Source organism: Dichotomopilus funicola (genome assembly GCF_033296635.1).
Source record: "Dichotomopilus funicola strain CBS 141.50 unplaced genomic scaffold C8A04scaffold_146, whole genome shotgun sequence".
Lineage (NCBI taxonomy): Eukaryota > Fungi > Ascomycota > Sordariomycetes > Sordariales > Chaetomiaceae > Dichotomopilus > Dichotomopilus funicola.
In genome coordinates, this window is record NW_026944167.1 from 1 (window position 1) to 14,218 (window position 14,218).

General features: G+C 54.7%; 5 protein-coding genes across 5 annotated transcripts; 2 read left to right on the forward strand and 3 right to left on the reverse strand.

The window, feature by feature from the left end:
- Positions 1–714: 714 nt before the first annotated feature.
- C8A04DRAFT_16156 (uncharacterized protein) lies at positions 715–3,029 on the forward strand (the record flags this gene model as incomplete). Its single annotated transcript, XM_062778748.1, has 4 exons — positions 715–1,025; positions 1,164–2,394; positions 2,499–2,829; positions 2,899–3,029. The coding sequence occupies 4 exons, from the start codon at positions 715–717 to the stop codon at positions 3,027–3,029; spliced, it is 2,004 nt and encodes a 667-aa protein (XP_062632474.1).
- A 287-nt stretch (positions 3,030–3,316) lies between these two features.
- Positions 3,317–4,442, reverse strand: C8A04DRAFT_40983 (uncharacterized protein; the record flags this gene model as incomplete). The annotated part of the gene is made up of 4 exons (XM_062785133.1): positions 3,317–3,775; positions 3,867–4,151; positions 4,215–4,338; positions 4,408–4,442. 4 exons carry the CDS (start codon positions 4,440–4,442, stop codon positions 3,317–3,319), a joined length of 903 nt encoding a protein of 300 aa, XP_062632475.1.
- An 800-nt stretch (positions 4,443–5,242) lies between these two features.
- C8A04DRAFT_40984 (uncharacterized protein) lies at positions 5,243–6,955 on the forward strand (the record flags this gene model as incomplete). The annotated part of the gene is made up of 4 exons (XM_062785134.1): positions 5,243–5,303; positions 5,412–5,901; positions 5,988–6,108; positions 6,200–6,955. 4 exons carry the CDS (start codon positions 5,243–5,245, stop codon positions 6,953–6,955), a joined length of 1,428 nt encoding a protein of 475 aa, XP_062632476.1.
- Positions 6,956–7,571: 616 nt separating this feature from the next.
- Positions 7,572–9,481, reverse strand: C8A04DRAFT_16160 (uncharacterized protein; the record flags this gene model as incomplete). Its single annotated transcript, XM_062778749.1, has 3 exons — positions 7,572–7,895; positions 7,974–9,368; positions 9,425–9,481. 3 exons carry the CDS (start codon positions 9,479–9,481, stop codon positions 7,572–7,574), a joined length of 1,776 nt encoding a protein of 591 aa, XP_062632477.1.
- Positions 9,482–10,859: 1,378 nt separating this feature from the next.
- On the reverse strand, positions 10,860–12,989 carry C8A04DRAFT_33435 (uncharacterized protein; the record flags this gene model as incomplete). Its single annotated transcript, XM_062782461.1, has 2 exons — positions 10,860–11,887; positions 11,942–12,989. The coding sequence occupies 2 exons, from the start codon at positions 12,987–12,989 to the stop codon at positions 10,860–10,862; spliced, it is 2,076 nt and encodes a 691-aa protein (XP_062632478.1).
- Positions 12,990–14,218: the final 1,229 nt, after the last annotated feature.

The following is a 14,218-nucleotide window of genomic DNA, read 5'->3' on the forward strand; positions in this document are numbered from 1 at the left end:
CAGGAGGTTGCAGAAGGGTCTGATTCAGCTGTTTCTGATGTAATTGTAGTTGGTTCTTAATGTTGGGGCGTGATAATTGAGAAAAGGTGTTGGGTCGCGTTGGAAGTGGCCCGTTCGCTTATATGGCCCGTTCGCTTATATGGCCCGCTCGCTTATAATGCACGTTAACGTTAATTTACTTTTTTTGTCTTTTTCCACTTTCAAAATAAATTTATCCTTTTTTTGTCTTCTTTCACTTTTTTAGTTTATTCTTTTTGTTCTTTTTTCATTTTCTAGATTTATTCTTTTTTGTCTTTTTTCACTCTTGTAGTAATTAAAGTAAGTTAATATCAGGGACTTGGTCTTAGTGGAGTGGCTCGGGTTGGCTTCGGATTCTGACTTGGCAGAACTCAAATAGGGTTTGAACTTGAACCTCTGGAACAATGCGACGGGAAATTATCTATCCGCCTTATCCCGTCTTTGATTCCTCATAAAACCGCGTTTAGGCATCCAACTAACCAAATGTTCGGAGCGCAAATGTGTTCTTGGTCTTCATATCCGATTTGAGAGACCGCTCTGGGAAGATTGAGAGAGAGACACCATTGACACCAATGCTTCGATCATTGAGTGATGCTGTTCAATCAACTCCTCTGTTACCTTTTCTCTTCCTGGCAGCTCTGTCGCCGAGACACGCCCTCCCGCCCAGTTGTTCTTCCTCTCACCCAGAACTCCAAGATGGCACGGCCAGAACAGCCCTCGCACTTCACACTCCATGTATTCGTCAATCATAACCCTACGATGGCTCGAGTCCTACTCCCCGATCTCTTCGCCGACTTCCCAGACTCGGCGTGGGAGCTTCCTCCACTCATCAGCCTACCTCCACGCTCTCGGGAGAAGCCAAAGCGTGAGGAGTGGGTTTCTGCGGACCCCAGGACAGCGTTGGGACGCCACGTCTTTTCGGAGCCTGTGGCAGGCAACACTACGCTACTGCAGTTGTCCGAAGAAGTGGAACGAGAGTTTGGCGTTCTCAAGAAGTACCAAGGCCAGTTCACAATCTTTCCCCAGGAGTATGGCGATGAAAGGTCATGGTGGAAAGACCGCCCCCTGCCTTGGAACATGACCCTCGCTGAGGTGCGCCGTCACGATCTCGGTGCGGTCGCGTCCGACAGCAATGGGTCATCTAGAGAGATTCTAAAAGCGTACGCCCCTGTTCTGCATCTGGTGTTGGAAACCAAACCAGTGGCGCTCGAGCGCGTCCTGGGTGGTGGATTCTTGGAGAAAGAGATTGGATCACCTGAGAAGTTTTTTGGCACCATACTCAACGATCAGTACAACAGCTTCGGGAGGTATTATCGAGAGAATTTGCGGTGGTCACGATTGGGATCAACTTTGCACGCTTGGCGAATGGCAACGTTCGCTCACGCGTACCTGGCGAAGCAGAGGGAGAAGAGCCGATTAAGGCCTGACGACGACGACGAGCTGAGAAGGATGATTCGACGGGTCGGCGAGATTCAAGGGACGCTGGCACTACGCCCCGGCCTTTCTCCGCAGGAGAGGCAAGATCTGGACTCCACACTGAACACCCTTCTCCCAAGGATTAGGCAGATGGTGGCAAACGAATCGAACGGGCGCCAGGACTTGAGACAGCTTTCCATATTTCTGGCGCAATGGGATCGTTGGATGGAAGACGGGGACTTTGGGACCTTGACCTTCTCCGTTTTGGAACCCGACGAGGTCGAGCTCAAGGTGGCGTCCCTGGTTCGTCGGGTGAGGCAGTTTATTGATGAGTGGAAATCATCGGAGGCCAAGCGGCAACTCGAGGCATCGATAATTGATGAATTCTACCTCGTACGGCCTTGGCTAACGGAGGACGACCGAACACGCGCAGAAACAGATGCACTCGAAAGATTGAAAGGCGAAAGATTGCAACTCGAAAGATCGAAACAGCGTGCAGACCTGCCCCAGCCAACCGTCCAGGCCGAGCCGGAGGGCGCTGATGCATGGATGGGCAACAATATTGTGCCGCCTCCACCGATTCAGGCGCACGCCATACGCGATATTGATGGAACGTTCCTCTCGGACCAGTCGGGCTTCACGGTTAGCTCTGGCTCCCTCCTCTGGGGCCAAATCGTCTGCTTATACTCCACCATGTCGCACCCCAACTTCACACAGAATGTAAATCACATGCCTCCGGAGTTGGAAGGGGGCACGATTCTACAACATCGTTTCAGTTATCGGTCTGCAGCTCGGAATGGTCAGTGGAAAGTTCGACAATATAACGAAAGGGTAGGGGATTTGATCAGGGATTCTGATCACCCAGCATATCCCGCAGGTTGGATCTTGCACCATGAAGATATCGATCCGAGAAACACACTTGCGAGAGTGCGAGCGTTAGATGGGACAGGGCCTGGGGCGGTTAGCAATAGAAACCGCCACACAGACAAGGTCAGAGGCCATGGTTTATCCCTTCTCTTTTGGTGTGTACTTTTAGGAGCATGAACCTGACCTCTTACTTACAGGACATCGTGTACATCGGTCGTTACGACTGGTCCCATCATTACCACAGCAGCTTAGAGCCCGAGTTCCAGCAGTGGGCGGAACCTGTCATTGGTCCCAACGATCCAGATCACTTTCAGCAGTGCAATGTGCGCAAGGGCGGTTACTTGGTTGCCGCCGACGAAGCCGGTTTCGGATTGGACTTTGTCGCGGCCTACAAACGAGACTGTGAAAGCGGGTTCCTCAACTCCCATGACAGGTACAACACTTTTCCTATTGAGAGGGTGTTCCGGAAGAATGGGGCAAACTTTGGTGCGTTTCTAGGCATGGCTTACGCAGAGGAATATGACTATGGTGAGTCAGAATCCCCATCACGGCTGGAGTCTTTCGGCAGAGGGTGCACGTACTAACTGCGACACTTAGGTTGGCTGGTATTTTCGGGGGAGCAGCATCCTGATCACGGTGTTGATGAACTTGTGGCAATCGTTTACTCAAATGAGCATATAGAAGGGACGTATCACTTTCTGGAAGGAGATTCGTCTCCTCTGTCATGAGAGCAATGGCCATGTTTACACGGGTTTCACTCCCAACCGGTTGCTCAACGACAGCTCCCGAGACAAGGAAGGAGGGGATTCAGAAACGGGACAGAAGATTTTGCTTGTCAAAAACAACCCATACAAGCAACGACGAAGTGATGACCGAAAACCACACTTAATAATCAGGTAGCTGCTTCCACAACCCCCTTCTCACCCTTTAAACAAACGTCTACCTGCAATAATAAACTGCCCGTGAAACTTTCTAAAGTAACCCACCACATGACCCTTACATCGCATCCTTAATCTTACTGAAATTGCTCCTTACCCAGCTTCCCGTTGAGCGCCATCTGTAGCAACCCCCCCTCCACAATCTCCTTCTCCCTCTCCACCAAATCATCGACGCTCCACTGGGCAGCAATGGCGCGCCCACTCAGAAACTTGGCCTTCTCACTCGTCAACCACACTGCCACACCACCAACGAGCTCGGGCGTGTCCTTGTTGAATCTCTCGAACGCCGGATCCGTCATGTCGGTGTCGACCAGGCCCGGGTGCAGCGAGATGGTCGTCAGGCTGGGGTAAGCGGCCGCGAAATGGGCTAGAAGCTGCTGGCTTGCGAGCTTGCTGGTCGAGTAACCCGCCATGAAGGGGATGACGAGCCACGCGCCAGCGGTGGTTACATTGACGAGCGTGGCCGGTGTGTCTAGGGTAGGTAAGGCTGTGATGAAGGACTTGGCGAGGAGGAAGGTGCCTTTGGTGTTGACTTCCTGTTGGGCGGGTTAGTGATTAAGGCACTCAGGTTTCCGAGGGGCGTTAGGAAGCGAGAGGGAGAATGGGGCAGGAGGGGGGAGGGCGCACAAAGTTGGACCACCACGTGTCAACGTCCTGCTCATGGATGACTCCTGCGCCGTTGCTGACGGCAGCGTTGTGGATGAGGATGTCGGCGTGACCAAAGTTGGCCTTTACGGTGGCGAACAGGTTGGCGACGGACGCCTCGTCGGCGATGTTGGTCGCAACGGAGAGCAGTTGCACGTTGGGGTTGATGGCCTTGAGCCTGGCCTCGACTGTGGCAAGCTTCGCAGCGTTGGTGGCGACCAATACAATGGCTTTCGCGCCAGCTTTGGCAAATGCCGGGGCAATTCCCTATCCGCCATCACCAAACTATCAGTCATCTATAAAACCCAACTTACTCAGGAATTCAAGTACCCTAGCTCCGATGCCGCGGCTAGCACCGGTGACGATGACAACTTTACCGGCTACAGAAAGTTCCGGTCTCGTAGGCTCGATAGAAGGATACACATCTTGGTAAACGTTCTTGGTAAACTGGAGGCTGTTGTACGTATAATTATGTTAATGTTGTACTGGGTGGTGATGGGTGAAAGGAGGGTCAAGGTTGTACCTAGTGACAAAGTGGTCTTTCGGGAGGTTCTCCATGGCGATGGTGTCGAGTCGACGAGTCAAGCTTGGAATTGAAAGGTGAGAAGCGTATTTGATGTGATGGACTTGTGATGAGATTGCTGTACATTTTGGCAATAGATGTCGAGGGCATTCAGCTCATTTTATATCCGTAAAAGAACAACCTTCTCGACCTGACAAATTCACTTCTCTCGGTTCTGAGGCTCAGGATCGATTTCACTCATTGTAAGCAAGATCCCTTATGCATCTCGATCAAAGTTACCGGATCGGGAAACAGGTGTCACAACACCACGTGGGGCAAATGCTTGGCCTTGATCGACATGCCGCTGCTGATTGGCGAGCGAGCACGAAACTGGACTCGGCTGGGCGCTTCCAAGATTAGTGGAGCTGACAAACTCCAAGGCTTCAGGTCCGACTCGAAACCGGCACGAACACTGGCTGGATCCTCTTTCTCGTGCAATTGCCGTCGAATCTCGGGGAACCAGCCATCGGAGAGACTCGAATTGCCTTGACTTGACTCGACTTGATTACAAACTCTCTGTTGACTGATAATTAGGTCCGCTTCTTGTGGTGAACTGCAACACCGCACAGTGTGCACAGTCGCAGAAGACTGAGAAGCGGTCACAGACTCACAAGCAGCCCACGAGACACGTCACACGTGAACCCGGAACACTCAACACTCGGTTTAGCTGAGGATCTCAGCTCCGCTGTGACGCTGAGGGTACCTGGAACCCAGAGTCAACATCCCGATAGGCACTGGGTTTCAGATCTCGGTCCTTGTAGCAGAAAGCGACTGAATTGCCGAATGCCGATTACCTATGGGTCGACTACCGTTGAGCGGGTATTGCCAAACCTGCCGAAAGAGGCGAGTCAAGTGTGGTAAGTGTGATGCACCTATTAAACGGTTAAGTTCGACTACGGCGTCCATACCCCCCTAGCAAATTAACATGGAAGTATCCTCGTTGAGACAATAATACGCATCTGTAGACAAGGGACGTCCCAACTGCGGCCGTTGCATTTCTTCTGGTCACACCTGCGGCGGTTATGACCTCCCCTTGCGCATGAATATGCTTGGAGTTCACGCAGAGCACGACGGCACGCAGCGACTGGTGAAGATACCAACTCTGGAACCCTCTACAAGCCGAGCGCGCTTGGCACTGGTGCCATCCCCCAAACTCGAATTACGCCTCCATGGTCACCAGCAAACCTCCCCGTACTTTTTCTCGCACTACAGCTGGGCCCCCATGTGGCGGCCCCATATTCTGTCCGTCACAACGAGCGGATGCTCCGAAGTCAATACAATCTGTTTCCATGCCATCTCGTATGCATATATGGGTGCGAGTCGTGGGGACTGCGCCCTGCGAGCGAAGGGAGGCATGCTGTACGGCCAAGTATTGCGCAGAGTTCAATCTTTGCTCCATGAATCTGCCAAACCGCGGCTTGCCGAGCTTTGTTCCACATTGATACTGATGGATATGTACGAGGTAACGTTTCGCCCGGTCCGGTTTGCACTCCCAAGTCCGAACCTCGCGTTGCTAAGTTGTCCCAGTATGCCACACACAGAGTCGCGGGAGCTGCGCCTCCTCATCACGTCGGCATCAGCAATATTCTACGGTACTGCGGACCAGAAATATTTCGAGATGAAAAGCTCCTCGTCCTGTATCGATCCTGCCGAGTCTTGCTTGTGAGTCGTTTCGGATGCGCCGTGTATTAGTGGACCCGCAACTGACCCGGGTCCCAACTTTAAGATCTGCCAAATGATTTGGCAACAAAAGCACTGCTTCCTTGCAGATGAATCTTGGAAGACTGTTCCATGGCAATATGTATCGAAGACCTTTGAGGATCGTCTGATAGATATCCTTGTTGAGCTCCCTGGCACAGCCGAGGCTGTAATGGACACACGCAAACGAGCGGCTTGTGTGGATAAGATCCAAGGGTTGTCTTTCGCACTTCAAGCATGGCGTTGGGACTGGCACAGAGTGCACTCGGGTTCAGTACGCATGAATCGGCACACCGGGAACCCGATGGAGCCCAACAAACACGACAGCCTTCCTTTTCTGGTTGGCATGATGCTGCGGGCCAACTTGGAGTTTGACACGGCGCGGTTGGCGCTCGACATCCTTTACTACAACGCGACCCTTATTTACCTCATGCAACTTCAGGCGATTGCACGCGGCCAACCACCAGAGCACCCCGAACATCTGTCTCCGGAAGATGAGAGGTATGTGCGCCTCCAAGGCGCCGCGGTAATGGCTCACGGCGCCAACCCGCTTATTCTCCCGGGGAAGGCCAAGTTCCGTTGTCAGGCCGCCGCCGAAGCCTTCATGACGCTGTCTTGTGCCACGCGGCTACTGGGCACCACACCGACGAGCGAGACGGTGGTGACTCCGATGGCCGTTGGGATTGTATATTGGGTACTGCGAGATCAAATGCAGTTGGACGAGGACTGTTTGGGGTCGTTGTTTTCCAAGCACCCCTTTTTTGACGATCCTCAGAGAGTGTTTGAGGGTTTTTATATTAGATCGAATTGACCATCTGGGTCCTTCGTGAAGGGAAAACGGACCGTACGCCAACGAACATATCGAGTGAAAGCAATAGAGGAAAATCAGTTCAACCAAAGTAAGGCGATTGATTGGGTGGGTGGATTGATTCCCTATCATGACCAGTGACTTGTGCATGTGCTTCAAAAAGCGTCGTTGGACGAGGATGCAATCTGCGCCATGGCCTTGAATGATAATCCGGGCAAGGGTCATGAAGCTCAATGTTTTACATCCGCGGTTGGTCTAGGATTTTGCACTAAAGGCACTAACATGTGATGTGAGAGTATATGTATTCAATTCAGGTACGGGTTCCTAACGATAAGTAGAACCAGAACCAACCGCGATCTAAAGACTGTAAAATTTGGTCATTCTCTGGTATGTAAATCGCCATGCAGGGTTCACTTCTAAGCACGGAACTAATCCCACGTTCTGCAGCTTAGCCGCTGAGTAAATTCTGAGCTACCCCTGAGCCAGCGGAAGCCATATGAGGTATGGAAAGGAAAATCTGGAGATTTGTCGTATAAAACACCTGGTACCCGATCGAGACTCCAACCTTCAAACAAAACGCCACAACCCAATGCAAACGGGAAAAAAGCCAAAATGCAGCTCACACCATCACAGAAAGCGCCTTATTCTGCTCATCCTTGTCCTTCTTCATCTTGAACAGCTGCTTGATCATGTCACGTTTCTTCTCCTTCGTCTTGCCCGTGGCGCTACCAGCGTTGCTGGCCCCGTCTTCAGCCCCATCCCCTTCCTCAATCACCTTGAGCGTGATCTTGGCCGGGTGCTTAGACGATCGCGAGACCGACGAAGCACCGGAGTCGTGGTGCTTGCGACTGCTGCTGCTGCGGTGGCTGCGAGTGCTGCGATGGCTGCGCTCACTGCCCGCTTCGCTGGCCCGGTCGTCTCTATCCCGCTCTCGGTCCCGGTCCTTCTCGCGATCCCTCTCTCGCTCCCTCTCCCGGTGCTTGTCACTGCGGTCCTTCTCACTACGCTCCCTCTTGCTGACACTGCTCCTGCGATCCGACACCTCCGTCTCGGCGTCGCGTTCGCGGTGTCGGTGGGAGCTGCTGCGGTGGCTGCGATGTGGGCGTCGGGGCCGGGCCCAGCTGACCTGGGAAACGGAGTCGAACGGGGTTACCTCGTCAAGGTCGCGGTTGTGCGCCTCCTTGAGAGCGCGCTCCGCCTCTTGGCTCAGCAGCTCGATTTCGGCAGCTTCATTGTCGGTATCGGGGCCAAAGGAGGAAATGCCACGACGCCATGTTTCAATGCTGCTGAGTTCCTCAACGTCACGCAACACGACGGCCTCATCGTAGCCGGCGGCACTGGCGCTAGTAATGGCAGGAAGGCTAGGGGGAGGGGGCAGAGCATGCGCGGCGTCGACTTGTTCCGCGGTCGGGACGGCCGGGCTCGACATGGAGCGCATTGGGATTGGTGCCTCGAGCGTCTTGCCGCCCGTGGCAAGACGCTTGACAATCCTCCACCCGCCAAACATGACGACGGTCACGCCCACAGCCACACCCGCGCCGATGAGAAACTGCGGGCTGGCTAGCAGGGCGAAGACGGCGGGGCTGCCGCCCTTGAGGAACGCCAAGAAGGCCGGGCTCATTTTGCCGACGATGGCGCTCAGTTCGGCGAGGGACAGAGCAACGGCCGCGGCCGCTTCCGGGTTGCGCTGTAGGTTCTCGATCATGGATGACGCGGTGTGGTGCATGCACTGCGCTTCCTCGAGATAGTCCTCGATGCGATCCATGATGTCGATTGCCTCGGTTTCCTGCGGGTCGCGCGGGCCGTCAGACTCGTGGGCTGAGCTGCAGTCATCTTTGCGGCCGGTGTCAAGGTCCACGCGGGTTTCGAGGTCCGGGGGGATATCGCCGTAGGCTAGGTTCATGTCGATAGACTTCTTTCGAGTCGGAACAGGGTCCGAGGACGATGACTTGAGCGGTGGCCGCGGGAGACCGACGGCAAGATCTTTGCGTGCAAGCTCCAATTCCCGGGGCGCATCCTCAACCTGCGGGGCTTTGTGCACCTTGGACGGCGTGGTGGTGGAAACCTCCGAGTGAGCCTTGAGGTTGCCTGCGGTTAGGGCCAGCGGACGCTCTGGCGAAGGGAGACGCCGAGGACGACGGGAGCGACGGCTGTGCCGGGACGACGCATAGGACCGGGTGTCGTCGTTGTCATCGGAGGACTTGCGCCGGCCGGAACCAGAGCGGACAGACCGTCGGTCGAACTCATATTCGGGTTCGTTGGGGTAACCACGGTCGTACTGCTCGTAGATGTCGTCGCGGGGGCCGACATCAAACGTCTTGGCCCGCTGGATGCCAGCACGTTCGGACCTAACGGCTTCCCGTTTGCCTCGGTATGCGGCCTGAGCTTCCTTGAAGAGGCTGACCAGCTGCTTGCCCTGCGGGGTGTTAGAACCATGCTGTGTAACCACAACATGCATGGAAGATCACGTACCGTGCTGATGACCTTCCCCGAGTTGTTGATAATGGTGATGATCTCGTCGCCCGCCATTTTTTTAAGGTGTAGTAGGGCTTTTGGACAAGCAGCAAGTGCGTATGACGAGGATCTCTGGGTTGATTGTGAAGCGCTCAAGCCATGCGCGTGCAAGTCTCTTGGTCCAGCCGAGAGGTTTACTTTGTTTTTGTCTCTTCGAGTTTGAGTAGTTGGAGGTAGGTTGTGTTTCCTTGTATGTAGGCGTCAAGAATGAACGTCGGTGACTCAACTCGAAGGAGAAGACAAGAAAAGAAGTACGGTCAAAACGAGCCAGGGGACATCGGGATAAAGTGGCGGGCGCCAGATCTCAAGTGTTTCAGGCCTCGTGGTGCCATGCTGGCAGCAGAACGCTGTTGCATGCAGGGCTGGGCGCGTGATTGGACGCCGGAGCTGCCATCGGGCATGAAGCAGAGCAAAGCAAAGCGACGCAACACAGCCAACCCCGCCATGCCGTTGCAAAAGATTGAGGGCTCCCAGCTTCCCTCTCAGCGCCCGCCCCTCCCCTCCGTTCCGACCACCCCGATCCCCGCTGGCCGGGTCGAGGTGTGGGTGCGGCAAGCATCCGAACCAACCCCGCGGGCTGGTGGTGACGAGGCGGTCACCTTTTGCGCTCACCGCAACACGCCCCTGAAAAAAAAATGGCCAGGCATGCCAGGCGAGCCGAGCAGAAAGTAACAGGGGTGTCTCGCGGGGCCTCCCAGTGCTCTCGGCGGGGCACACCCGTTGTGGCGCCCCCAATTGGCGGTCTGGGGGGGGGGGGGGGGGGGGGGGTCCCGCGAAAGTCTGAATCTGGATACCTATCGTGGGTTTGGGATTCGTTCAGCCAATGTCAGGTGGCTGGGATGAGGAGGGTTGCGGCGCTGAGTTGGCCACGTCCGCTCCAAGGGAGAGCTCCGCGAGGAGAGTTCTCAACTCGGAGCTCCGCCGACCATTCCGTTCCATCTGTGGAGAGGGTGAAAAATTGTGTGGCAATTCGTTGCAGTGGTGGAGACAGTTGCCAGTTCATCAAGCAGCTTTAGCGAGCCCCACTTTGGGCACTGGGGAACAGCTCAAGAGCAGCAGTGAGCAGGTGCAAACCAGCTGGAAACCGACTGGCTGACCAATGCTCCAGCGCTGCGATGCGAGAAAAAGGGGAAGGGTCACCGGCCACCTAGCCTCTGTGGGTGGGGCATGGAGCACGATGAACGACGACAGAGGAGTTGAATGGTTGCGGAAAATACTTTGTTTATCCATTACCCAAGACCAACCGAAAACCCAAGATGTACCTTCGAACGAGGTATCCTCCCGTCGGGAATTACATCATAACTTCATATTCCAAAACACATGCCCAGACTCATGCAAGTATCCGAAATAAATTAAGCCTCAGCCAGCACACACCTCCGCCATCCCGCCCTACCTAGGTGATATATACCGGTAGCCGGCTCCCGAGCAGCTCGCTCTTAGCCACCTGCACATCCTTCTTGTTGAAATCATGCAGCAGCAACCAGCAGAGCATCCGAAACACGAGCGTGCACCAGATGGCCGACGCTTCGGCTTCCAGCATTGCTGTCTTGTCCAAGACTATTGGCTTGTGGTGGCCGTGACCGGGGGGTGGTTCAACGTGGAGTATCGGGATCGATGGTGGAATGCTTTCTTGATGGTGCAAGAAAGACGGGTGTGCTGATGGGAATGGGGCGTGCATGGACGACGGGGAAGTTGGCGATAGTGACACGGTCGGAGATTGGACATGGTGCAAAGGCAGTGATTCACGAGGGGGCTCGTCATCGTCGTCGTCCAGGTTGATGTTGATGGATCCTTCTCGGGAGTGCGCCATCATCGATGGGGCGTATCGCGTAGTCCGCTGGCGGCTGTATGAGACGACAGCACGCTCCCGAACCTGGCCGAGCACCTTGAAAAAGTACAGTTCCATAAACACCTCTTGCCGCAGTTCTGGGCTGGCCGCCGTCAGCTCATCAAAGTGTTCGGCCCGCAGCCCCTTTTCACCGCTGCCGACGCTGCGCTCATCTGAGTCGGTGTCGCTACGATCGTTGATGAGTTTCATGACTTCCTGAAAGTGCTCACGCACCACCATGCGGACGAGGTCGCGGTTTCGGTCCTTGTGGCGGAGAAACGCGTCGCATCGGTCCAGCATGTCGTGGAGGGTGCTGAGCAACAGCATGGAGTAGCCTGGCGTGTTGGACTTCCGGTCTCGGCCCAGGGTGTCCACCAGAGTTTCGGTGTCCTGAATTAGCTGCTGAATCTGCTCGTGCTCCGTCGGCAAGTCAATGTCCGAGTCGGTGATTTTCTTGCCGTACTCCTTGACCAGTTTCCGCAGATTGAAAAAGTTCTTGTCCCAATGGTAAGGGGTGGGGTTCGGCAGCATGCGAAACGCGGTGTTACGGATGTGCAGCGTTTTTCCGAGCATGCCTATCAGTTCAAAGGGCACTGTTCTTATCAGCGTAGGCCAAGGTAACAAACGTTTTGGGTTTGTGGACGAACCTGGGAAGAGATGGGTGTGCTTAGCGTCAGGGGACCGAAAGTACTTGGCCGTGTCGGTATTGCACTCGATCAACACCATGGTCTCGGCAATCTCGTCCATGCTCCCGAGTTGAAGGAACCGCAAGTCGTTAGGCTCCCCATTAGGGAACTCGATCCTACGCCTGTCTTTCATGGTGCTATTGTAGAACAACGTCGAAACGTACCCGCAACACAACTCCTTCACCTCATCGACGGGAATCACCCGGTTTTCTTGGAATCGGCTCTGCCCGGTGAGGTATAGAGTGAAGGTAGGGCCCAACTCTGGGACGTGGACTCCTGAGAGGAGATACCCATTGCCTTCGGCGCGGTACCGTTCTCGGGACCGGTCAAATTCCTTCCAGTATATGCCCATCATCGCGGCAATCTCCAGCAAGTGACACATCGTAGTCGTGGCGTACGGCTTCTTCACACCACCCGGCATCGTGTCCCAACTACGCTTCTTGGCTTGTAGTGCGACAGCCAAGGTGTGTTGTTCGAACCCCGCGAGTGGGTGTGGCGGGCCGCCCTCGAAATGCTTCTGTTGCCAGTCGTAACTCTCCTTCTCCATGCTCTGTAGATGCGACAGCATCGTGACCCATGAAGCCCTCTCGTTGTCGGCTGTGTGTATGGCCTTTCCCATCACCTTTTGGCGCAGCGTCTCCGCTTCCTCGCTGGCCAGCCGCGCACGAGTCTTCCGCAGGCTCTCCGGCGTGCCATTTACAAACTGTATCTCCGCGTTCGGGATCGGGCCCTTGGTGTTCGACGCTGGGCAGACAAAGAAAACGGGGGTTTCGAAGCGGACCTCGAAGCGCAGCTCGGTGGGGCGAAACTTTCGTTCTTTGCTCTCGTGCCATTTGCCCATCACGCTCTCCCCGCAGTTCGAGTACCCGGCAGCCGAGGAGTAGTATTGTTGGAGGACTTGAGCGATGGTGCCGAGCAGGGCGACCAACGACACAACCAACGCCACCCAGTTGACCGCGTTGTCATTATTTCCCCCACCGCCCGCATTGGGGTCTGTACTGTTGTTCATATCGATCGCGTCGAATGTATGGATTATGTCGTCGATCGCAGGAGGTGTCGAGGATTGTGGTTTCGGCTCGCGGCCTGACAAGCACGAGGCTCGCAAGGCTTTCCGTAATGTCGGGGGAACTGAATCTTGTGTCACGGGGGAGCTTCAGGGCAGCGCGGCCTAAGAAGGGTGAGCTATCATGGGCGAACGATCGATAGATAACCATCCACGGAAAGCATCAGCGCCGTCCCAATGGCACTTATGGCCGGTCAGTTGAGCTTGCCGTCGCTCAGGCATCGCGAGGTGCAGTATTCCCAATACTGGAGAGCCTGTGAGGCAACCAATAGAACGTTCCACGGCAGAACGCGCGCCTTTCAGCCCCCCTTGGCTGACGAAAGCTTGACTTTTCCACAGATCCTTCTCCATTTGGCCTAGCGGCGAGCGGGACCCGAGGGAGCTGTCTCAATCGCTAAGACACTGTTTCATCAACGGAAACCCCAACTTTTTGGCTTCAATTGTCTGGCTCTTGCGAAATCCCCATGCGGTTCTCGACCAGTCCAAGACCAAGCACAAGGTCATCGTCTCGGGCGGGGAAATTCGGATTCGCATGAAAGCGAACCCTCCTGCCCTTCCCGCACACCGCGCTTGGCGCGGTTCAACCCGCCTGCCGCGATCATTGGCTTCCCATGGTGCCTATGCTGCAAGAGGCCGAGAACAGGCAAACCATTGCTGTTGGTGGCAGCAAACTAGTTACTTTGTGACAGCTGAAGTTCGCTGCCGGTCGTGCCCAAGTTCGCCGTGCACTACATAACTAGCTGCTTTATGTACGCACAATTTCATGTCAACTTCGGATTCGAGGAAGTGCAGACGGGGCACCTGTACCGTTCAGTCGTTGGTCGGAATCGATGGGCCGAAAGTAAACAATCTGATCACCTGGCGTTGGTGAAGATGTGACTCCAACACCCGGTGCTACAGTCGTAGAAAGCGGGTGTGGTGAACGAGTTGGGGCCCTCCCTATGGCCAAAAAAAAAGCGGCACACCAAGTCCCTGAATAACTTACTTTGCTATAAAAGTGAAAAAAGACCAAAAAGAATAAACCAAAAAGAGGGAGAGAAGACAAAAAAGAATAAATCCAGAAAGTGAAAAAAGATAAAAAAAAAGTATATCAATCAAAATTTGTTAAGATTTGATCGGATATCAGGAGGATAACCACACCCGCCCCATAGTGGCTGATCCGGCGGCTGATCCAA